The following is a 25,924-nucleotide window of genomic DNA, read 5'->3' on the forward strand; positions in this document are numbered from 1 at the left end:
TAACCAGACTTTTCTGGTGGTTTTCTACGGTATGTCACCGTTGAAGACTGGTTTGGGTTCTTGAATCATGGATTCATTGAACTTGGAGGCTGCCTCTTTGGCTTTCAGAACTTACAGGAGTCTCCACACATACTAGACATCCTTTTCATCGTGGTGTTTACTTTCTACCTTGTATTTCAAAAACAAAAGCAGAATTAGATGTGTAACATTTTTTTCTTATTAAAAAAATCATTCTCAGTGCCTTATACCCTTATCATTACAAGTAGGAAGGACAAATGAACCTCTTTAAAGCCATTACCATGTTATGATTCTACGGGAAAATTCCTCCCTTTGGGTTTTAAGTTTGCAAAATTGGAATGCTGGCCCCCAGGGGGGCTGTCCAGCACCTTTCAGTGACCAAAGCTGAGAGCCAAACAGCAAATCAACATCTTTGATAACCACAGAGGAGTTTTTCTCACCATGAGATGGGCAAGATTATTGGGGCTGTTGGTAAGGCTTGATAGTTTCTCAAGCTCAACAATGAAGGATTTTTAAACCAGAGATTTAAAAAAAAAAATCCTCACAGCCACTTTTTTTTTTTTAATGGCCACTTACAAAGGTTTTAAAAAGTGGATCACACTTTTGTGAAAGTCAAATGAAAAAGGTGTAAGAAATGACAATGTGTTTCTTTAACTCACTTTTAATTATAGGATGCATTTTGACATTTCTCTTCATGAACACTGTACTGGTTCAGGAACCCTTTGAGGCAGTTAAGTATTGCATAGGTTTTGACATTATAAAAATTATAAAGTCTAAAAAGGTGGAAGATAGAAAATAATCAGTGCAACACTGATGAACTCAAGGTGTAAATTAGCAGTCTTTATCAACTTCAAATGCATATTTTTTTTAAATGAAGGAAAGGGATCTTTGAGGTGCACAGTTTAAGTTATTAAGTAAGAAATACTGTAGAAGGCACTCAAATTCTCCCACCAACTCTCTTAAAAATCTAAAATAATCAAAGGGCTGCTTATGCCTTTAGTTTCTTCTAACTAAGAGGGCATTTGTGTGTGTGCATATACATGACAAAGACATATCTATCAGACTACCTGGCGTGATAACTCCTTTCAAACTTACTTATAGAATTTATGAAATTATGACTGCCATCCCTTAAAATCATCCAAACTAACCAATATTCGGATTGTATTAAATAACAGATGTTTTTTCAAATGTGGAACCTTAAAAACAGAAATACTAAGTCCGAAATGTTTTATTACATGTTTTTTGGAATTGCAGGTTACTTGTAATTTGTACTAAGAAATTTTTTTCTACAGTTTTTCTGTACCGTATCCTTTGAAGCACAAGGGAAAATCTGCAGCTAAATTTAAATATGCCTTATACACCTATGCTCATGAAATAGATTTAATAGTTTATAATAGTCCGTTCATGACATCATATAAATGCCTAACCTTTAGAAGTAAAATGTTTAATATTTAATAGTCTATGCTAGTAGCAGAAAGGCCATCAGTGGTAGGCAGGATAATGGGCCCTCTAAGAAGTACACGTTCTCATCCCTGGAACTGTAAATATGTTAGGTTACATGCAAAGGGGAATTAAGGCTGCAGACAGAATTAGGTTGCTAATCAGTTTCTTTTAAAATAGGGAGTTTCCGGGCAGCCTTCGGCCCAGGGCCTGATCCTGGAGACTCAGGATCGAGACCCATGTCGGGCTCCCTGCATGGAGCCTGCTTCTCCCTCTGCCTGTGTCTCTGCCTCTCTCTGTGTCTCTCATGAATAAATAAAATCTTTAAAAAAAAATAGGGAGTTTCTCCGGTGGAACCAATCTAATCAGAAAGGTCTTAAAAGTGCAAGAGGGATGCAGAATATCAAAGTGTCAGAATGATCAGATGTGAGGACTTAACTTTGCCCTTGTCAGTGCTGAAGATGGAAGAAGGGGCCAGGAGCCAAGGAGTGCAGCCGGGACTCCAGAAGCTGGAAATAAGCAAGCAAATGGATTTTCTCTGAGAGCTTCCAGAAGGAACCAATCCTGCTGAACCCTGATTTTAGCCCAGGGAGACCCATTACGGACTTCTGATCTCCAGAAGTGTATAGTATATTGGTGTTGTTTGAAGTCTGAGGTAATTTGTTATGGTAGCACAGAAAACTAGGATGTATACCAAGGTAAACAGGAGAACAAAAACAGCTGAAGGGAGCTTAAATGTTTTAAGGAAACACGGATCAAATCCACTGCTGAGGGGCGCCTGGGTGGCTCAGTTAGTTAAGCGTTTGCCTTCAGCTTGGGCTGTGATCTCAGGGTCCTGGGATCAAGCCCTGCGTCAGCTGCCTCCTCTTCAGGGAGCCTGCCTTTTCTTCTCCCTCTGTCTGCTGCTCCCCCTGCTTGTGCTCTCTTTCCAATAAATAAAATCTTAAAAATTCCACTACTGAATTCATACTGTAAGAATTTCAGCAATGATTATACTTTGCTTCAAGTAAATTCAAATCTTAAAAATACTAAGTTTGAACAGAAAAAAACAAAAATTAAATCAATTCAGTGTACTGTCATTCTTTTAATGATGTTTCAGAACAAAGAAAATGCCACAGAGTTATATGGGCTTTTTAATCTAGTATAGAGCACAAGAAACATTTATCAAGAGAAGGTATTTTTACAGCCCCAAAAGAGATTACTTACAAATATTTGCAAAGTTCATTCTTACAGGACTCCTATGGTTTTTGTATTTGATATGACAGTTTTCAGGAATGGAAAATTAAAACAGAGCTTTTTTATTAGAAAGACAATAGTATATAATTTAGCCCTTGCCACAGGTATTCAGTGAGGGAGTGGAGATATTTTTATTCCCAGGTAATCGTCACATATAGTCTCTCTTTATTCTCTCTACTTCTGCTTCGTTCTCTTTGTGTCACTCTGGTATGCTTATCTCCTGGGTTCTCCCTGTGTGTTTTTCCTCCTCTATGTGCATCTGTGCCATGGCTCCTGGTATCATTCTTTCCATTCCGCTTTTCACTGGGACTTCGCTGTGGCCGTTTTCTGCTTTCCCTTTGCTTGTAACTGCTGTGACTTCTGCTTCGGCTTCTCCTACCCCTCTCATCCCTGCTCTGGCTCCTGCTGCTTCTCTCATTTCTTTCAGATCCTCTCTTCTCTGGGCTCTGGTTATGGCTTCTGGACTTTCTGTCGGAATCAGAATGGCCCCATTTGCTATTCTCCCTAGAACTCTCTCGTTTTAAAAACCTAGGCTTTTCCTTGGCTTCATCCTTGTCATGGTGACTGCTAGAAAATTCTTCATAAAGTTTTCTCTTCTTAGACTTGTCCTTCTCTTCAGAATCATTGTTGTTATTCCCTGAACACTTATTTTTCTTTCTTTTCTTCTTTTGTGTTTTCTTTTCTTTGTTGTCACTCTCACTACTGCTTTCTGAAGTCTCACTAGAGGAGGAGGAGGAGGACGAGGAGGATGAGGAGGAGGAGGAGGATGAGGAGGAGGGAGACCTATTTTTATGTTTTTTGTGTTTACTTCTGCTTTTCTGAAGCTTTTTCTTTTTCCTATCTTTTTTCTTTTTCTTTTTTTTCTTCTCAAGTCGGTCCAATTTCCTGTTATTGGGAAAATAGTAACATACTATGTAAAAATAGTCCTTGTGTTGACAAATACAAAATTTTATTTATTTTTATTTTTTTAAAGATTTTATTTATTTATTCATAGAGACAGAGAGACACACACACACAGAGAGAGAGAGAGAGAGAGAGAGAGAGAGAGAGGCAGGCAGAGACACAGGCAGAGGGAGAAGCAGGCTCCACGCAGGGAGCCTGACGTGGGACTCGATCCCAGGTCTCCAGAATCATGCTCCGGGCTGCAGGCGGCACTAAACCGCTGCGCCACCAGGGCTGCCCCAAATACAAAATTTTAAATAGACGATATATTTTCTTTGACACTATTGAAAGTGGTTTTCAAATATAAATGCATTCTTTATTAAATAACAATTTTCTTTCTTTTTTTACTTTTTATTTATTTATGATAGTCACAAAGAGAGAGAGAGAGAGAGAGGCAGAGACATAGGCAGAGGGAGAAGCAGGCTCCATGCACTGGGAGCCCGATGTGGGATTCGATCCTGGGTCTCCAGGATCGCGCCCTGGGCCAAAGGCAGGCGCTAAACCGCTGCGCCACCCAGGGATCCCACAATTTTCTTTCTTTAAATTATTCAAGTCACACACAAAATTAAATGCATTAGGCCCAATTCTCTCACTATACTTCCTTCAATGGTAATGACTATTAAAGAAAATTCTTACTGAATCAGAATTTGAAATTATATAGCACTCTGAATGAACGGTCAGCCTGACCTCAAGGAGGCTTTATAACGTTAGTTATGTGCTAATGTAAACTCAAATATATAGCTATAATCAGATGAAAAATTAATCATATGTATGTACTATTTTAAAATATGGAAATACTAACCAATATTACATTACCAAAACTTAAGGGTATATTCTCCAGAAATTCTAAAAAAGAATACACTTTACGCTTTTTTTGTTTCTTGGTTTTGTTATGTAAAATAATCACATACTAGTTTTCAATAACGGTTTAGATTTAAAAATAATTGGGACAATTTTATTAAGTCATTCTGAATTTCTGAAGAGTACTTCACATCTCAGAAGAGTAACTTGTTTATGTGTTTGAGTTACTCTGAAATAAATGTTTTCACTGAGTTCTGTCCGGCCATTCTCAAAATTCACAGACTGGAAACATCATGAGCTCCCTCTATTGGACTCTGCAGACATTTCCTGGATTCTTTAATCCAGCAGTAGTCTGTTTAACAAGATTCATATTTACCTTAAATTTAAATATTTTTCAGCATTGCTCATAAAATCTTACAAAAAGAGTAATCCATGGCCCTATATTTTATGCGAACTGTGTGCAAAGATATATACAAATCTATTTTTGAAAAGTAAAACCTACAAATAAAGCTATTTCCAAACTAAATGTTCTAAAAAGTATAATGAATTTGTGTCATAATCTGAGTATATATAATCTTATACTCCTTTTCATATTATTGAAAGAAAAACAAAATTGTATTTCTAAGCTGAAGAACAAATCAAAGATGTGTTGCGTGGCTTAAAGTAGCTTCATACGTTCTTAGGATCAGGGTTAAATAGGATTCTAAGATGAAATATAAGAGAAAATAGTTGAATTCATTTAATATACACTTTTTAATTACCTGAGAAGTTTCTGTTTTTGTTTGGTTGTTAGTGACTTTAAAAATTCGACTTCTGGATCTTCTTCACCTTCACTTGCGACATATTCCTGAGTCGACAAAATATCAATAAATTGTAAGATTGCAAGACAAGTTAGTTATCAGATGGGAAGGAAAACATTTACAAATAAGAAATTTTGTGTTAGGGACATACTATAGATGAGTATGACATCCTGGATTGGGAAGTGGGGTTGGGGGGTAGACTAAAAAATGTTTTGTAGTCTGCCTGCCAAAAAGGATTATAACACGCTAAGAGGTTGAGATAACTGCTTTGTGGCATTAACAAACTTTCCCAGGAAGAGGAAGACAGAGAAACAGACAAAACCATTTATAGCATGGCTTCTGCTCTCCATCTCTTGCGTTTGAATTTAAACACTTAAGTGTTTAAAGATTTTATTTTTAACTTAATGAAATGTTAAAGCCAAGAAGACCATGAACTTTTATAAGAAGGTCAAACCATCCACAATTTTAGCCTTTATAAATTCAACAGCACATTATCCAATATATGATTATCAAACACATACCAATGTATCAAACAGTACAAATAAACGACTATATTGGTTATATGAACAGTCCCGAGCAGTGCCTGGAAAGTAATGTGCCTCTTTGCAGAGTACCACAACTTTCTGCCAATGGGAGTCTGGATTTTCGTGTTGGTTCTGTCTCTCAACAACCACATGCTCCACAAGGGCAATCAATCATTTCACTTCTCTGGGCTCCAGTTTCCTCATTAAATAAAATAGTTTGCATTAGGATATCAACAACCTTCAAATGCAATCATTTTCCGGATCTATGTCCAGTTTGATAAATTAAGTAAATTTAAAATATTTTCTATAATTTTTAGGAGTTTGCTTCCATACACTTCTTCCCTTTCATTCTATTTAATGTAAGTTAGCAGGAAGGAAAAAAAACCAACCTTATCACCAGTTTGGTTAGCGATTTTATCCACACAAACCTAGAGGAGCAGTTTCATTTATTAAAATATAGGTTTAAAAACAATTTCTCATTTAGGTTAAAATAATAAAGAACCAAAATCAAAATACATTTTAGGCATTTTCTTTGCTCTATCTTGCTTTCCTATGGATATATGCATATTGGAAAACATTAAGTAGCAATTCACAAGCAATCACATTTAGATTTATAGACATTTTCAGCTTACCGATAAAAAGATCATTACCTGTGATGGATCATTTGCGGTCAAGTTTCTCCCCAGTACATTTCGTTTCAGTGCAAACCCACTGTTTCTCATCTCCGCTATTAGCTCCGAGGGGTGCATCGATGGCCCTGTTCACAAAAATCGCAGTTTGAATGTATCATTTATATCTCTCTACCTTTTTTGGACTCCACAGTAGGAATGCAGTTGAAGCTTTGTTAAGTAAAATCACAGCTAAATCAACTCAATAATCTTCTGCTGAGCAAATAATCAGATATGATTTTCTAAAACAGCAGTCTGGAGATTCAGAATAGAAAATAATTGCATTTTTCTTTACATGCTAGGGGATTCTCTTCTTATGTAACTTTGTCACATTGAAAAAGATACATTTAGCTGCTTGGCAGTTTTTAGGATAAATTCAAAGAAAAATAGTAAAAAACTGCAATTAAACTTTAATAGTTATTCTTATAGTAAGAATTCAAAAAAGAAACTTTTAAAGGTATATGAGCAATTTGTTATTGTAGTTTCCCATTCAAAATTCCTCATCCTTAGTTATCAGGTACTAATACTGAATACATTGCCATAGTTGCTAATTATTATCAATAGAATACACACACACACAAACAAGTATGTATGCAGGCACGTCCACGCACACTATGCATCACTATTAAGCACTTTTGTTAATCTCATATATACAGAGTTTGAAATTTCTAGTTATTAATTTGGGGTTGATGATAATTTTAGGCTGGCTATAGGTGTGTGTGTGTGTGTGTGTGTGTGTGTGTGTGTGTGTTATATTTTTCACAAGCTGCTGTTTCCACTTTTACAAAATCTCAAACTGAATAGCAAACTCCTTTTGGGTCACATAGTATATACTAAAGATAAATAACATGGACTAAAAGATAGATAACATTAAAAAAACAATTAAAAAAAAAGTCTGTGCTCTTTGCTTAACATTATTATCTTTAACATATGGAAGCAGAGATCCTTTCCTCTTTCTTTCATATTATTTCAGTTTCGTTTTCCCTGCGGCAGGTAGCATATAAGGACATTTTATGCAGCTGTTTGAAGTTTCTGGCCTAAATTATCTATACTGTCTTAAATGAACTTCCCTGGGTAATCTATCCAGAATATAAGGAAGAATAAGAAAGTTCCTGCCAAGAAGGAATTCATAAGGGAGGGTGGGGGATAAACTTTAGAAACAGATTCTCTAGTTTGTTGATTAAATACTTCATCTGTGTGTCTTTTCACTACTTTATTGATATTTTACTAGTTATTTGCATGTTCACTTACATGTTACCATGGAAAACAAAAGACAAAATTCAAATCTCAAATGCTAGTAACATCTTTGTTTAAAAAGTTTGGTCAGGGCAGCCCCAGGTGGCACGGCGGTCGCCTGCAGCCTGGGGTGTGATCCTGAAGACCCGGGATCGAGTCCCGTGTCAGGGTTCCTGTAGGGGGCCTGCTTCTCCCTCTGCCTATGTCTCTGCCTCTCTCTGTGTGTCTCTATGAATAAGTAAAATATTAAAAAATAATAATAAAAAAAATAAAAAGTTTGGTCAGAAAAGTTCAGGTGTATGTTACTATCTTTTATTAGAATCTATGGGCTTTACTATTCTATTCATACTACCAAGAACAACTGAAAGTAGGAACATAGTTTTATAAAGTAGAAAATGTGTTTTCGGGCAGCCCTGGTGGCGCAGCGGTTTAGCGCCGCCTGCAGCCCGGGGTGTGATCCTGGAGACCTGGGATCAAGTCCCATGTTGGGCTCCCTGCATGGAGCCTGCTTCTCCCTCTGCCTGTAACTCTGCCTCTCTCTCTCTCTATGAATAAATAAATAAAATCTTAAAAAAAAAAAAAAAAGAAAATGTGTTTCTGAAGCATCAAAACTACATTTCTTTGTTTAACAACTTTTTTAGATGACCTGCTAAGACTTAGGATAAAAACTACTCCAGTAAAGGGCCAAAGAGCTTGGCCATTATGATGAGAGGCTACTAATTTCATCAAAAGATGGGTAATTTTAGGGGATCCCTGGGTGGCTCAGCGGTTTGGCGCCTGCCTTTGGCCCAGGGCGTGATCCTGGAGTCCCGGGATCAAGTCCCGCGTTGGGCTCCCGGCATGGAGCCTGCTTCTCCCTCTGCCTGTGTCTCTGCCTCTCTCTCTCTCTTTTTGTTTATCATAAATAAATAAATAAATCTTAAAAAAAAAAAAAGATGGGTAATTTTAGTAAGTTTTAAAAAACATGCTTTTACACTTTCATTACAGTAGTTAAAACTACTTCAAGAAAATGACCTCCCTTTAGCCAGTCTGACAGATTATATAGATTAAGAAACAAACATTATTCTTCCAGCATTTATATTGCTCCAAAACCTCAAGTGAACTCTGTGTAGTACATATGCTTGGCATATACTTCTACACTGTAAGATTAAATACTTAGGGAACTACCTGACAAATCATATTCACTAAACAGTAACAATTACTATTTTTACCAGTACCTATAAAACATTTAATTATTGACATATTCTTTAAAATTTAAAAAGTACTTTTAGAGTAATATTTCTTAAAATTCAGTTTTTTTTTAAAGGATTTTATTTATTTATTCATGAGAGACAGAGAGAGAGAGGCAGAGACACAGGCAGAGGGAGGAGCAGGCTCCATGGAGGGAGCCCAACGCGGGATCCCGGGTCTCCAGGATCACACCCTGAACCCAAGGTGGCGCTAAACTGCTGAGCCACCAGGGCTGCCCATAATTCAGTCTTATTCACATATTCTAATACTTAAACCTTCTTCTTCTATTTTTTTTTTTTTAAGATTTTATTTGAGAGAGAGTGAGAGCCACAGAGATCACAGAGGGAGAGAAGAGGGAGAAGCAGACTTGTTACTGAGCAGGGAGCCTGATGCTGGACTTGATCCAAGAACCCTGAGATCATGACCTGAGCTGAAGGCAGACGCTTCACCAACTGAGCTACCCAGGCGCCCCTACTTAAACCTTCTATCATCAAAAGTTCTGAGTTTAGAAGATGTGACAAGTCAGGTTTAATGAAGATATATTTAGCAAGATATCTTTATACTTTCCCGTTATTGTGACAGTGGCTATGAAGAGTTAAATTGACAGAAATGACTCTAGTTCTGAGAACTCAAAATTTAGTTGATACAATAGATTATACAGATATGTTGGAAAAATAGATTTTAAAAATATATTCAAATGCAAAATGACTACTTTCATGTGTAGTGCCTTAATAATTTAAATGACAACTGGATTTGGGGCTCAGGAATGTTTGATTTGCTCTTAGATTTGCTATGGTTGAATAATTCTAGAGAATTCAGGAAAAGGGTTTTGTTTTAAAATGTAGATTTGTTAGGGCTCCTTTCTAGATCACTTTAGTCAGGTTGGGTTAAGCCTCCACAGCATGAAAACCAATGTTACAACTTAGAAACTGTTATCGACTTTCACTAATTTTGCAAACTTTCTTTGCTGTGATATGTGAAACCATCAAAATACTGATTGTGACTAATGTATTCAGTTTATGTCCCAATTAGACCTAGACTATTTTCTATTAGGAAAATATCATGCAGTCAGTGTCTCTGGGGAAAAAAAAGGCGGCAAATTATGTTGTACAAAATTATGTAAAGGCCCTAGTCTATTCATTTAGAGCATTCATTTTTTATAGAACTAAGTAAAAATAATGGAAGGTAAAAAGTATTCCATAGTAAAACAGATATTTTTATCAGAGAATAACAGAGGAAGCCAAAAAGTTCTGGCTTTGAGAAAGGCCGTATCACTGACTTCACAACTGGATAGCAGTCCCAAGTGACTCCCAAGGAGAAAGCTGAATGGTGAAGGAAAAGACACGTGTTTCACTGCTAGCACAGTCCATCTGCTCTTCCCAAGGACAGATGTATCTTCCTTTCAAAGTTCATCATTCCTTTCAAATGAAGCATTCTACAATTTCATGGTATTCAGTGGGAGAAGGGAGGGCAATGAATAATAGTAGGTTAGGTAAGGCTGTATTACAAATGCCTTTTCCTCCTTCCCCTAAATATAACACATCAATTTAATTTATGGGATGTTACTGTTTGCTGAAAAATGTCTGCTATTCCTAAAGTGAACATAGTTTTGCTGCTATTAAAGTGTGATGGGGCGCCTGGGTGGCACAGTCAGTTGTGTCTGACTTGCTTTCCGCTCAGGTTGTGATCTCAGAGTTATGAGACTGAGTCCTGCATTGGGCTCAGGCTCAGCACGGAATCTGCTTGGAATTCCTTCCCCTTCTCCCTCTGCCTCTCCCACTGGTGTGCTTTCTCTCTCTAAAATCAATAAAAAAAATCTTAAAAAAGAAAAAACAATTGGTAGGGGCACCTGGGTGGCTCAGCCAGAGTTAAGCGTCTGTTGTTGATTTTGGCTCAGATCACAGTGTCGTGAGATGGAGCCCCTCTCTCCCTCTCCCTCTCCCTCTGCGACTCCCTGTGCTTGTTTGCATTCTCTCTCTCTCAAATTAATAAAATCTTTAAAAAATGATAATTTTTTCCTTCCCATTGATTTTAACTTTATACAGTGAAAAATTCCTAACCTAGAGAGAATAATGTAATGAACCCTATGTACTCCTTTCAAAGTTTCAACAATTATCAGTATTTTGCCATTCTTATTACTTCTAACTTCCTTTACTTTTTTTTTGATAGAGTTACTGATAGAGTATTTGATAGAGCTAAGTTTATTTGATAGACATAAAATCTCAGATATCACTTTGGTATTTAATTACTAATAAACAAGGAGGCTTTTTTTTTTTTTTTTAAAGATTTTATTTATTTATTTGAGAGGGAGGACAAACATGGGGAGGGGCAGAGAGAGAGGAGAAGCAGACTCCTTGCTGAGCAGGGAGCCCAATGTGGGGCTTGATCCCATGACCTGAGCTGGGCAGATGCTCAACTGACAGGGCCATCCAGGTCCTCCAAGGAGTATTTCTCCACATCTTGGCGTTTTTTTTTTTTTTTTTTAATATTTGTTTGTTTGTTTGTTTATTTATTTCAGGGAAAGAGAAAGCACAAGCATGAGCAGGGGGAGGGGCAGAGGGAGAAGCAGGCTACCCTCTGAGCAGAGAGCCTGATGAAGACCTTGTTCCTGGGACCTTGGGATTATGACATGAGCCAAAGGCATTTAACTGACTGAGCCACCCAGGTGCCCCACCAAAGAGTATTTCATTTTCTTTTTTTTCCAAGGAGTATTTCTTAAAAACAAAACCCTGATACCTTTATTACAACTGTCCCTATTGGCATTTTAAATATATCATCTGATATCCAGTCATCATTCAGGTTGTCTCAAAAGTATCTTTTCACAGTTGGTTTGTCCAGACCCCAAGCAGGGTCCACACACTGCATCTAGTTCATGTATCTCTTAAACCCCCCTCTCACTTTTTAAATTGAGGTATAAGTGACACATACCTTAAGTCTGTTTTAATCTAAAAAAATTTCACCACCCTTACCCCCTACCCGCTTTCATTTGTTGAGAAAACTGGGTCACTTGTTCTGTAAATTTCCCATATTCTGGATAGTGATGTCATTTAATATGTTCTTCTAGTCACTATATTTTCTGTAAGTCGGCAGTTAGATCTAGAGGTTTATTATTAAATTACCTTGGCACTGTATACCATATAGTTTGGAGAATACATAGAAAATATTCTTTAATTTAGATTTAGAAAAATGACAGTTGAAAGAAACACATTTCTGGTTAATGAACTAGACTAAGGGGAAAAAATGCTGAGACTTCAAACCAGTATGTTTTGGTGCTACCATGTAGTCATAGTGACAGTGGTAGAACCTTAAAAATATGTGGGTTTTTTTTTTAAGATTTTATTTATTTATTCATGAGAGACACAGAGAGAGGCAAAGACATAGGCTGAGGGAGAAGCAGGCTTCATGCATGGAGCCCGATGTGGGACTGGATCCTGGCACTCTGGGATCACACCCTGAGCCAAAGGCAGATGCTCAACTGCTGAGCCACCCAGGCATCCCAAAAATATGTGTTTTAAAATAACCCCCGTACATTATCACAAATAAAATATGATCCGCATTTCTGTGAAAGTAAAACCTTCTTTCTTTCCTAAAATTAAATTGACTGTATCTAGTAAAAAAGCCACTCCTTGTTACTAAATGTAAAAAGGACACACAGAAACACTAGAGTACACAACTGAGAGGGAGATCTGTGTCTAGTGGGAACTATCAAGAATCTCATATATGAAAAAAAAAATTAAAAAAAAAAAGAATCTCATATATGACTCCTAATATTACCTAACCTTTTTGCTTTTAAGAAAAGCTTATAGAAAGTTATCTTAAAAAAGACTGAAAAAGGGGGCACAGTGGGAACATGCAGCACAAGTCCCAGGGAAACAGTGAACAAAGCTATTAATAAAGTGTGTGGGTGATTTTTATTTATATAGATGAGAATGTTTTATGTATGATTTTCTAAAGGTTATGCAAGAACCAATTGTACTGAATTGTAATAAAACTGCTCCATACTGGGAATTTTCCTGACACACTGCCAGTTTAGCTTAGTGGAGGCTGGAAACAATAGGGTTTCTTATTGCCCTATCCCAAGTTCATACTGAAGACAGCTAATTTGATCTATATTAAAACATACAACGTAAAGAAAAAATTGAACATTTCATTTTAGTCTATGTCTCTGGAAAATACACAGAAACAAGGTAAGATAAAACTTCTCTTATTGTATGTCAGTAAAGAACAGTATTTATTAAAAACAACCTTCCCTTACAGAATAGTTAAAAATATATGACTTACATTTTATATCTTCAACTTAATTTACATGCAGATACTTTAGTGATGCTACATCCAGTGATAATAAAGTGAATTCATAGTCCATAGAGGACTAAGAAAAATCATTTGTGCTGTGATGAACATGAAGTGCTAGAAGTTAGCACCATGTTTTAATTAAGTTCTAAGAATATGAATGCTCCTGAGAGAGAATATGAGAGCTCTTGAAAATTATTCATTCACAAACCTCAAAAACATTATGCTGAATCAAAGCAGTCAGACACAGAAAATACATGCTGTATGATTCCATTTATATGAAGTTCATGAACAGGTAAAACTAACATATGAAATTAGAAATTAGAATAGCAGTTGTGGGTGGAGGAGGCTGACTGGTAAGGGACAGAAGGGAATTTTCTAGGTTATGGCAATACTCTATGCTCTGAATCTTTGTCAGAGACCTTGGTTACATGGGTACATAACATTAGTCAGACTTGAACTCTACACTTAAGAACCAGTGCATTTGGCTTAAAGTTACAAATGATATTTTAAACCAGTCAACAGTAATTACTCAATTATAGACTCTTAACTACATTTCTGTATTACATCTCTAACTATGGAGAGAGTCTGGCATAGGGAATTTCAACTTATTCATCCCTACTATATAACATACAAGGTGATTTTAAAAATCATGTATTACTGGGAGATTATCATTATTAAATATTTTATTTATTTATTTTTAAAGATTTTATTTATTTATTCATGAGGGATACAGAGAGAGAGAGAGAGAGAGAGAGAGAGGGAGAGAGAAGTAGGCTTCCTACAAGGAGCCCGGTGCAGGACTTGAAGGACTTGATCCTAGATCCCGGGATCATGCCCTGAGCTGAAGGCAGACGCTCAACGGCTAAGCCACCCAGGAATCCAAGATTATTTTATTTCATTAGGCCTCTTAGAGAACAGAGAACTTAATTTTTGTCTTCAAGCTTATAAGCTTTTGGGGAACACTAGTTCATATCAAAGAACAGGAAAAATATAAATTATAAATCTGTGTTATAAGATATATTGAGAGATGATAAACAGTGATGCTTATAATAGTTGCCAAACCTTTCCATTCAACCAGTAAACTATTATTTATTAAGCATGTACATTGTACAAGGCATTGGGATACAAAGATAAATAAGATAAAGTCCCCAATTCAGAAAAACTTACTTTCCAGGAAAGAACAAGAAACTGAATTTGATTTTCAAACTGTCATACAATTTTGGAAAAGGCAAAAAGTATGGCATTCTAAGTGAGTGGAACATGATGAAGGTTGTTAACTTCATTAAGTTTGATTTGTGTAGAATTAATATTTACTAGGTGGACTACATTTCATTCGTTTTCCTTTTCCAGGTAATCACTAGCTAATTTCCTTTACTTGAAGCTGGCAGACCTTGAGTAGACAGAATGATGTTAATAGGAAGAATCATGTAAAAGAGAGTTACGACGGTGATCTGAAAATTTTAATACTCCTTGGAGATTATGGAAAATGTAGCCCCCACTGCCCCACACATGCCTTTAACACAGAGCAGAGTCATTTACTGATAGAACAGGATCACAACAATTAATGTCAATGGAATTTTTTTTTAAAAAAAAGATTTTATTTATTCATGAGAGACACACAGAGAGGCAGAGACACAGGCAGAGGGAGAAGCAGGCTCCATGCAAGGAGCCCGATGTCAGACTCGATCCCGTGACTCCACGATCACACCCTGGGCCGAAGGGAGGTGCTCAACCACTGAGCCACCCAGGTGTCCCAGAAAAGAGCATTCATAGGCAAACGAATCTTTGCAATAAGTGTAAAATAATACATTCCTCAATTTAAGCTATTTATTCATTTTCATATTGAATGAAACACACTAAAAACTATCGTGTAAACAAGACTGGATAGAAACATGTGAAACATTAAATACCCACCTGACATCATTTCAGCCATTTGTAGCTAAGTTCTCAGGCGTAGACATTGTAAAGAAAAAGAAATTTTGGGGAATGCAAGCTGGTGCAACCCCTTTGGAAAATAGTATGGAGGTTCCTAAAAAAGTTCAAAATAGAGCTACCCTACGACTCAGCAACTGCACTACTGGGCATTTACCCTAAAGATACAAATGTAGTAATCTGAAGGGGCACCTGCACCCCAATGTTCATAGCAGCAATGTCCACAATAGCCGAACTATGGAAAGAGCCCAGATGTCCATCAACAGATGAATGGATAAAGAAGATGTGGTGTATGGACTACAACTCAGCCATCAAGAAAATAAAATCTTGCCATTTGCAACAACATGGATGGAACTAAAGGATATTATGCTAAGCAAAAAAAGTCAATCAGGGAAAGACAATTATCATATGATCTCACTCATAAGTGGAATTTAAATGAGAAAATAAAATGAGATAAAATTAGAGAGGGAAGCAAACCATAAGAGACTTTTAATCATAGGAAACAAACTGAGGGTCACTGGAGGGGAGGGGATGGTGGGATGGGATAAGTGGGTGATGAACATTAAGGAGGTCACATAAAGTAATGAGCACTGGGTATTATATAAGACTGATAAATCACTGATCTCTACTTCTGAAACCAATAATACATTATATGTTAATTAACTGAATTTAAATAAAAAAATTTTTTAAAGGGTTAAATAAACTTATAGTAAACCCATATGTAGGGTAATATGTACCCATTATAATGATAATACAGTCATATTTATTAATGTATAACTAATTCCACAATGAAATTTTTAAAAAGTTATAAAAATGGAATACAGAGTATGGCCCATTTATGTATTGTATATTCTGTCTCTTTCTATATGAATAAAATTTCACTAGGGAACTATATATGTTAACAAACACGTATACCATATACAGAGAGAATAGAACACAAAATCTTGAAAGGACACAGGCCAAAATGTTAAAAGTTGTATTTCCTGTGCATGTTGGCAGAAACACGGGTGATTTCTGTTTCTTTTATATACTATCTTGATATATATGCATCATTAATAATGACAATGAATTGTCTGCAACATTTAAGATTTCAAAATGGTCTGAAGAACACTGCAACAGAAACTTGTAAAGCCATTCTCAGCTTAAGAAATAAAATGCTAGCACACCAAAAAAAATTTTTTTGTATATATCAAAATTATCCAGTGACACCTTTTTGAATTTGAAATTTACTTTTATTAAAAATGTGTAATTTGCCATATTATATAAAGTCAGTTCCAAATATTTTAAAAATTGGGACACCTGGGTGGCTCAGTGGTTGAGCATCTGCCTTTGGCTCAAGGTGTGATCCTGGACTTCTGGGATCGAGTCCCACATCAGCCCCCTGCACAGAACCTACTTCTCCCTCTGCCTATGTCTCTGCCTCCCTCTCTCTATGTGTCTTCCATGAATAAATAAAATCTTAAAAAACCCAAATATTTAAAAAATCATAGCTAAGTTAAAAAAAAGGCAAAGTACTTTACATATATAGCAATTTAAGCCTAAAAAACCAAAAGTCAAATAATTAGTAGAATATGAAACTCATGTTAATAAATTTGGACTCAATGTTTATTCACTGTTATGTTACTTTAACAACTTTTAGATTTTGGTACAATATATAAAGAGCCTGAAAGTCCTCCCATCCTTCCAACAACAAAGAGGTGAAAAAAACAAATCTTCTTAGAGGTATTCAAGAATTGAGGCCACAGGGTAAAAACACTGCCCCCAAAACAGGAGAGATAGGTGACACACAGAATCACAGTTTAATGGGACCAGGAACGACCAATAGAGTCAGCAACTACTAGGAATCCTTAAAAGGGAAACATTGGACTGAGCAAGGACTAGCTTGAGGACTAAAACCACTTCTAGAAGTTTTACTTCCAGGAGCCTCACCAGGTTCCCACTATGAATATCTCCTGGTACTTACCTTCCAACAGTAAGAAACAAAAATAATCATTCTGAAATATTCCCAGAGCATTTTGTTGTCCTGAGCATATGCCTACTCTCAAGGGAAACTTACCAGAACCTAACCTACATGGAAAAAAAAGAAGCTGAGAAGTAGAGGGGAAAAGCTGAGAAGTACTTGTGAAAGTTACAGCCTACTGGCACAGGCTGACTAAAAAGTGAGACTTAGGAGCGCCTGGCTGGCTCAGTTGGAGGAACATGCAACTCCTGATTGTGGGGTCATGAGTTTGAGCCCCATGGTGGGTGTAGCAATTACATAAACACATACATACATAAAAATAAACCTTAAAAAAGAAAAGAATGAGACTTAGTCATAGGATTATAGAATGATTCTCCTTCCCCTGTATCTTACCACCACATTAATAGGGTGCCTGTAAGAGATTACAACTGAAGCAAGGCTCAGACTGTGTTATAAAGAAACAGTCTCTAGGGAACCAAAAGATAACAGGGAAAACAAAAACAAGAACACTAGAAGAAATTTAAGCCCCTGATATCTACAGCTATAGCAAATGAACACAGGACCTCACATTAAAGACCTATTTTTTTAAAAAGATTTTATTAATCCATCCATGAAAGACACACACACACACACACACACACACACACACAGAGAGAGAGAGAGAGAGAGAGAGAGAGAGAGGCAGAGACACAGGCAGAGGGAGAAGCAGGCTCCATGCAGGGAGCCCGACGTGGGACTTCATCTCGGGACTCCAGGATCACGCCGCAGGCTGAAGGCAGACACTAAACTGCTGAGCCACCCAGGGATCCCCGCGAAAGACCTATTTACCTCAGTTTCATCTACCTGAGGATACATCATGTCTCGCTTTCAACAAAAAAAATTACAAGTATGCTAAAATACAAAGCAAACATCAGAATCAAACTTTTAGCTAAGATGTAAATTCTGGACTTACCAGATTGTGAATTTAAATAAGACTAATATGCTAAAGGCTCTAATGGACAGAATGGGCAACATGTAAAAACAGATGGGTAGGGGCGCCTGGGTGGCTCAGATGGTTAATACCTGCCTTTGGCTCAGGTCATGATCTCAGGGTCCTGGGATCGAGCCCCTTATTGGACTCCCTGCTCAGTGGGGAGTCTGCTTCTCCCTCTCCTTCTGCCTCTCCCCCCTGCTCATGCTCTCTCTGTCTCAAATGAATAAATAAATTCTTAAAAAAAAGACAAACAAACCCAGATGAGTAATATAAGCAGAGACAGAAACACTAAGATAAACACTCTAAAGGAAATACTAGAAATAAAAGATTTTAATAGAAATAAAGAATGCCTCTGATGAGCTCATCAGTAGACTGGACAAGGCTGAGGAAAGAATCAGTGAGCTTTAAGATATGTGAATAGAAACTCCTCAAACTGAAAGCAAAGGGGAAGAAAATGAAAAAAGGAAAACCAGAATATTCAAAAACTGTGGGACAATTATAAAAGGTACAACATATACACAACAGGAATACTAGAAGAGAGAAAAGAGAGAAATGAAGACAAATCTGAAATAGATAAGAGTTCCCAAGACTAACAACAGATAACAAACCACAGATTCAGGAGGCTCAGAGCTCACCAAGCATGATGAATACCAAAAAAATCTACACCTAGGTATAGCATACTCAAACTGCAGAATCAAAGACAAAGAGAAAATCTTAAAAGTTGCCACAGGGGGAAAAACCCTTACCTAGAAAGGAACAAAGATAAAAATGACATCATACTTCTCTTAAAAAACCATGCAAGTAATAGGAGAGTGAAATATTTAGTGTTGAAAGATAAACCTACCAACACTGAATTCTGTATCCAGTGCAACTGTCCTTCAAAAGTGAAGGAGAAATAAAGACTTTCTTAGACAAACAAAAATTGAGGAATTTGTCACCAACAGACCTGCCTTGCAAGAAAGATTAAAAGATGTTCTTCAGAGGGAAGGAAAATGACACAGATCAGAAATCTGGATCTACATAAAGAAAGAGCATTTGAAAAGGAATAAATGAAAAATATTCTTTCTTATTCTTTTTTTTTTTTTTAATTTTTATTTATTTATGATAGTCACACAGAGAGAGAGAGGCAGAGACACAGGCAGAGAGAGAAGCAGGCTCCATGCACCGGGAGCCCGACGTGGGATTCGATCCCGGGTCTCCAGGATCGCGCCCTGGGCCAAAGGCAGGCGCCAAACCGCTGCGCCACCCAGGGATCCCTCTTTCTTATTCTTAACTGACCTAACAGATAATATCTTGTTGAAAATGATAACAGCAACAATATATTGGACGATTATAGCTTATGAATAAATGTCTGACAGCAATGTTAAATGGGACAGAAAAAAGGAATTGTATTATATAAAGGAGTTGGTTTGCTCTGTTATAAAGTACTGGTATTACTTGTGAAGTGGTACAGTGCTATTTTAAAGTCAAATTAGTTATAAATGCATATTGCACATTTTTAAAAAAGATTTTATTTATTTATTCATGAGAGACACACAATGAGAGAGAGGCAGAGACAGGCAGAGGGAGAAGCAGGCTCCGTGCATGGAGCCTGATGTGGGACTTGATCCCAGCGTCCCTGAGCAGACGCTCAACCACTGAGCCACCCAGGCGTCCTTATACTGCAAATTTTTTTTTTTAATTTAACTTATTTATTCATGAGAGATACAGAGAGAGATGCAAAGACACAGGCAGACAGAGAAGCAGGCTCCATGCAGGGAGCCTGATGTGGGACTTGATCCCAGGACTCCGGGATCACGCCTTGAGCCAAAGGCAGTCACTCAACTGCTGAGCCACCCAGGTGTCCCGATATTGCAAATTCTAAAGCAACCAATAAAACAAAACAAAAAAAAGTAAAATTGATACACTGAGAGGAGAGAAAATGGAATCATCAGTTAAAACCAAAGAAAATAGCAAAAGAGCAGAACACAAAAAATAAAACAAAGAATGAGGGCAAGAAATAGAAAATGATTATAGATATAATAGATCTTAATTCAGTTGTGTGATTAATATGTTATTATATATATAAGACCTAATGTTCTCTATAACAAACCCACTTTTTTTTTAATTTTTAAAAGTAGTTTCTATGCCCAATGTGGGGCTTGAACTCACCGCCCCAAGATCAAGAGTAGAACGCCCTACCAACTGAACCAGTCAGGCATCCCAACAAACCTACTTTATTTATTTATTTTTTAAAGATTTTATTTATTCATTCATGAGAGGCACAGAGAGAGAGAGAGAGAGAGAGAGAGAGAGAGAGAGAGAGAGAGAGAGAGAAAGAGAGGCAGAGACACAGGCAGAGGGAGAAGCAGGGGCTTCCTGCGGGGAGCCTGACGTGGGACTCAATCCCGGGTCTCCAGGATCACGCCCTGGGTTGAAGGCAGCGCTAAACCACTGGGCCATCAGGGCTGCCCACAAACCTACTTTAAATATAATGACACAAATAGATTAAAATAATGGAGAAAGATATACCATGTTAGCACTAATAAATAAAGCTGTAGTATACATATTAATTTCAGACAAAGCAGATTTCAGACCAAGCAAATTTATCAAGCATAAAGAGACAATTACACAACGAAAAAAGGGGTTCATTCTCCGTAAGACATTACAATTTCTAATGTGTATGCATTTAACAATACAGCATCAAAATATAAGGCAAAAACTGATAATGTTTTTAGAAATAGACAAATCTACTATTATAGTTGGAGATTTCAATGCCACTCTTTCAGAAGTAGACAGATCCAGTGGGCAAAATAAATTAGGATATACTTGAACAGCACTATCCTTCAACTGCATCTAGTTGACATCTATAGATTATCTCATCATCAACAGCAGAATACACATTTTTCTCAAGCTCATATGGAACATTCACCAAGACAGACCAGGTTCTGGGCTATGTAACACACCTTAACAAACATAAAAGAGTAGAAATCATTCAAACAATGCTCTCAGACCAAAATGTAATTAAACTAGAAATCAGTAACAGAAAATCCCAAAGTATTTGGAGATTAAACACCATACTTCTAAATAACACATGGTTGAAGAAGTCTCAAGAGAAAATTTAAAATAGTTTGAACTAAATGAAAAAGAACTTGGCTAGACTTTGTCCCCAGTTCCTCAGAGGGAGTCTTTAAATCCTCGAAAATTTTCTTTTTCTTTGAGAGAGAGAGAGAGAGAATGCGAGAGCGCACACACACACATTTGAGGACAAGTAGGGGGCATGGCAAAAAAGGGAAGGAGATGAACAAGCAGACTCTATGCTGAGTGAAGAGCCTGATGCAGGGCTCAATCTCATGACCCTGAGATCATGACCTGAACTGAAATCAAGAGTCAGACGCCTAACTGACTGAGACACCCAGGGGCTGCCTTTTGTCGATTGTTTCCTTTCACTATGTAGTTTTTATCTTGACGAAATCCCAATAGTTCATGTTTGGTTTTGTTTCCGTGCCTCTAAAGTAAACTTATGGATTTGGGGAGATAATGATAGGTCAGTGTAGGCTGATCAATTATAATAGACGTGAAGCGCCTGGCTGGCTCAGTTGGTGGAGTGTGCCAACTCTCGATCTCAGGGTTGTAAGTTCAAGCCCCATATTGGGTATATAAAGATTACTTAAAAATAAAATATTAAAAAATTGTAACAAATGTACCATTCTTATAGAGGATGGTGATAATAGGAGAGGCTATGCATTTGTGGGGGCAGGGTGCTATGGGAAATCTGTACCTCCCTCTCAATTTTCCTCCGAATCTAAAACTTCTATAAAAAATAAAGTTTATTAAAAGGACAAAAAACAAAAAGATTAAGTAGGAGACACACAGATATATGTAACTATTAAATCTATTAAGAAAGCAAAAGACAAAAACAAAAATACTCCTTACTTTGAAAACTGTCACTGTGGATTAAAAAATGTTTAATTTCAGTATACACTAAAAACTTAAATGACAGATAGTAAGAGTCAATGATAAGAATTAAGGGCCAAGAGTGTAGATAAAAGGCAGGTGGGTAGGCCATTTGATTGTACTGTAATATTTTATAAAAATTCAGTCACCACTGAAGCTTGCAAGTTTTACATATAATTCTGATGTATTTAGAGTGCACAGAAACTTACAAAGTTAAGATGATCTTATCCGTAGAAAAGATATTCTAAACAGCTTAGCCAAAAGAAGCATTTTGATTGCCTAATTTAACTTTGTAAAGGAGAAGTAAATCTTATAGCTGGTCTCTGTAAACCTCACAGCTGGAACATTCTAACAGCACCTTGCAGTTTCCAGTGATCAAAGTAAGTTACTTTATATACTAAACTAAGAATTTCATAATAGAAATAATGCAACACCAGGGGGTGCGGTTATCATGAAATAATTACACTCCTGGGAGATTACAGGCACAAGGCTGTACCCCAGGGGTGTGATTATCCCATGATAACCACATCCACTGAAATTGCATTATTGCAAAAATAAGCTCTATTCACTGGTGAGACATTATTCAATAGGTGATTTTTTAAAATGAAAGGATTTTTTAGCTTGAATCAGCAAGTGGATTAGGAAATTGGCCAGTTTATTTTTCATTGCATTCAAATTCAGAATACAACATCATTATTATTTGCTTTCCTATTTGATACTGTAGAGTTTTTTATTTTGTTTTTGAGAAACCTTTAAGAGTTTCTATTACTGTTAGTTAAGTGGCACTGCTAAATTCAGGTCAAACTTCAAATGTTTTAACTGAGCAATAAAATTTTAAATAATTTACTTCTATGTACAAAATTTTTAATTTTTCTAAAATAATATCCACTTATAAAACTTGTAAGTGTACAATCAATGTTAATATATTCGTCTACTTCCTGCCAGACATTTTCCCATGAGTATCTGTCTATATATCTACCTAAAGATAGCAAGAGAAACATGAATGGAATCCAGGTAGCTACTATGTTTTAGAACTTGCTTTTTTTATTTGACCAAATGTTAAGGACATCAGTATCATTAATAAGTCCTTTTATCATATCAATTGTCTTATACACAGCTGAAGCTGATGGTTCTCAACCTTCATAGTGCATCAGAAATAGATTGTAACTTTCATCATCTTCATCATCTTCTGGGGTATCACAGATGGTGAAAGCTACTGATCCATTTTTACCATAATTTTATCACAGAGTTCAGAGGTTTGAGATATTCTCAGATGAGTAAGATATAGGATTTAAAAGAAATAAAAAATATCCTGTGTATTTACCAGTATTTGTTCTCACACTTACATTTGCCAGTTTTAAAGGAAAAACTGTTAATGGAAATTTTCCTAATACTTTTTTTCTATAAAGAATGAGGCAAAGAGGGACGCCTGGGTGGCTCAGTGGTAGAGCGTCTGCCTTCGGCTCAGGTCATGATCCTGTGATCTAGGATTGAATCCCACATCGGGCTCCCTGTGAGGAGCCTGCTTCTCCCTCTGCCTATGTCTCTGCCTCTCTATGTCTCTCATGAATAAATAAATCTTAAAAAAAAAAAAAAAAGAATGAGGCAAAGAATTCAGACTGCTACTTATATTTCTCATCATAAACACACCGTTTACAACATACCAGTAACTTTTTGCTTTCTTTAGCTGTTACAACTATTCTGAAAATAAATTTAATATAGGAGTACAAAGGAAAACATTTGCCTTTTGAAGCATATCATGAGATATTCAGCATCTGTAAAGCCTAAATTTTAAGTTTCTTTCCCAATTATAACCACAAATTTTATTATTTATTTATTTATTTATTTATTTATTTTATCTATCTATCTATCTATCTATCTATTTATCTATCTATCTATTTATTTATTTATTTATTGAGAGAGAGAGAGAGAGAGAGGCAGAGACACAGGAGGAGGGAAAAGCAGGCTCCATGCCGGGAGTCTGACGTCGGACTCGATCCCGGGACTCCAGGATCACACCCTGGGCCAAAGGCAGGCGCTAAACCATTGAACCACCCAGGGATCCCTTTAACCACAAATTTTAACATAAAAGAAAGTTACTTGTAATTTCATCAATTATAAAACTATTTTCATTCTTCTGTGTTTCCTTCCAGTCCTAATATATATACATGTAGTTTTACATTACCAAAATAATGTAGATTCACTTAGTACTCCTTAATTCACTAAATATATCAACAGTTTATTGCATTCCCCTAATGCTGGATATTTAACTTATAATAGTGAAAAACAAGAAATGATGCTGAAATGAACATTTCCCTTAAAAAAAAAAAAAAAAAGGTTTTTCAGCACATTACCATCTTTTCTTCTCCACTGTACTATCCTGCTTCCAAAAAGAACACATACCACACCACAGAGAATATTCTATGGGATCATTTTTGCCTAAGCTCATTTTCCCAAAATTTCAGATCATGATCATCCTCTAGGGGTGACAGTCTCAGACTTCTCTCAGTACTCTGATTCGAAAGGGGCTTGGGAACCAATATTTATCTTTAACTTTTTTTTTTTTTTTTTTTAAGAGAGAATGCACCTGGGAGCAGGGGGTGAGAGAATAGACAGAGAGGGAGAGAATTTCAAGCAGACTCCCCACTGAGCACAGAGCCCAGTACAGGGCTCAACTTCACAACCCTAAGATCATGACCTGAGCCGAAATCACAAGTCAGACACTTAACCAACTGAGCCACCCAGGCACCCCTCTTATCACTTTCTTCTAAATTCCTAGAAGCTGAATTTCTAAGTAAAAGGACATGCATTTAAGGCTTTTGATACATATCATCAAATGACTCTTTAAAAAGGCTATTCCAGGGCCACCTGAATAGCTCAGTTAAGCATCCTGACCTTTGGCTCAGGTCATGATCCCGAGGTCTTGGGACTGGGCCTGCATCAGGCTCCCTGCTCAGAGGGGAGAATGCTTCTCCCTCTCCCTCTGCCCCTATACCCTGCCTGTGCTCTCTCAGTCCCTCTCAAATAAATAAATAAATAAAATATTTTAAAAAAGGCAATTCCAATCTATCAACAGTGGATTAAAATGTTCATTTACCACACTTGCTTCAACAGTGGATGTATACTTCTTTTAAATCTTTGTAATGGAAAAAAAATAAAAAATAAAAAATAAATCTTTGTAATGGAGTGCTGGGCATTATATAAGACTGAAGAATCACTGACCTCTACCTCTGAAACTAATAATACACTGTATGTTAATTAACTGAATTTAAATAAATAGATCTTTGCCAAAATTGATAGGCAAAAAGATAATATATTATTTTAGTTTTCGTTTCTTTGGTTATTAATGCTGTTGAAAATGTCCTTATAGGTTTCATGGCCATTTGGAGTCCTCCTTTTGTAAGCTACCTGTATTTGTATCTTTTGCTCCTTTGCCATTTGTATGTTCATCTTTTTCACTTTGACTTGAAAGAGCATTTATTTATTTATTTATTTTGAAAGATTTTATTTATTTATTTATTCATGAGAGAGACAGAAAGAAAGGCAGAGACATAGGCAGATAGAGAAGCAGGCTCCATGCAGGGAGCCCAACGTGGGACCCAATCCGGGGACTCCAGGATCATGCCCTGAGCCAAAGGCAGACGCCCAACCACTGAGCCACCTGGGTGTCCCGAAAGAGCATTTTATATATTAGGGTTATCAACTGTAGTATTTCAAAAAAGTTAATACATTTTTAACCTCTATCACCCACTGCTCAATTCATTTAGATACAGAGTAATAGTAATTTGTAGACAGTTCAGGCTTGGTTACATATATGTTAAGACTTAGTAGGAGCCACAAATAGTGTATTTTTCTACTTGGTTCACTTTATTTTGAAAAAGTTCATTTGACTGAAGAACAGAACTACAGTATAATCCCACCATAAGTGGGCTCAA

The 25,924-nt window shown here is 36.7% G+C and overlaps 1 protein-coding gene across 1 annotated transcript in view; it reads right to left on the minus strand.

The window, feature by feature from the left end:
* Positions 1 to 2,522: 2,522 nt before the first annotated feature.
* CIR1 (corepressor interacting with RBPJ, CIR1) overlaps positions 2,523 to 25,924 on the minus strand; it is a 38,918-nt gene continuing 15,516 nt past the window's right edge. Inside the window, exons 8-10 of the mRNA XM_041721764.1 lie at positions 6,412 to 6,518; positions 5,199 to 5,284; positions 2,523 to 3,579 (exon numbers count right to left, since the gene is read on the minus strand). Coding sequence (XP_041577698.1) covers positions 2,826 to 3,579; positions 5,199 to 5,284; positions 6,412 to 6,518 — 947 coding nt within the window. The 3' untranslated portion in view covers positions 2,523 to 2,825. The remainder of the gene's footprint in view (positions 3,580 to 5,198; positions 5,285 to 6,411; positions 6,519 to 25,924) is intronic.

The sequence above is a fragment of the Vulpes lagopus genome, chromosome 11 (genome assembly GCF_018345385.1).
Source record: "Vulpes lagopus strain Blue_001 chromosome 11, ASM1834538v1, whole genome shotgun sequence".
NCBI classification, from domain to species: Eukaryota; Metazoa; Chordata; class Mammalia; order Carnivora; family Canidae; genus Vulpes; species Vulpes lagopus.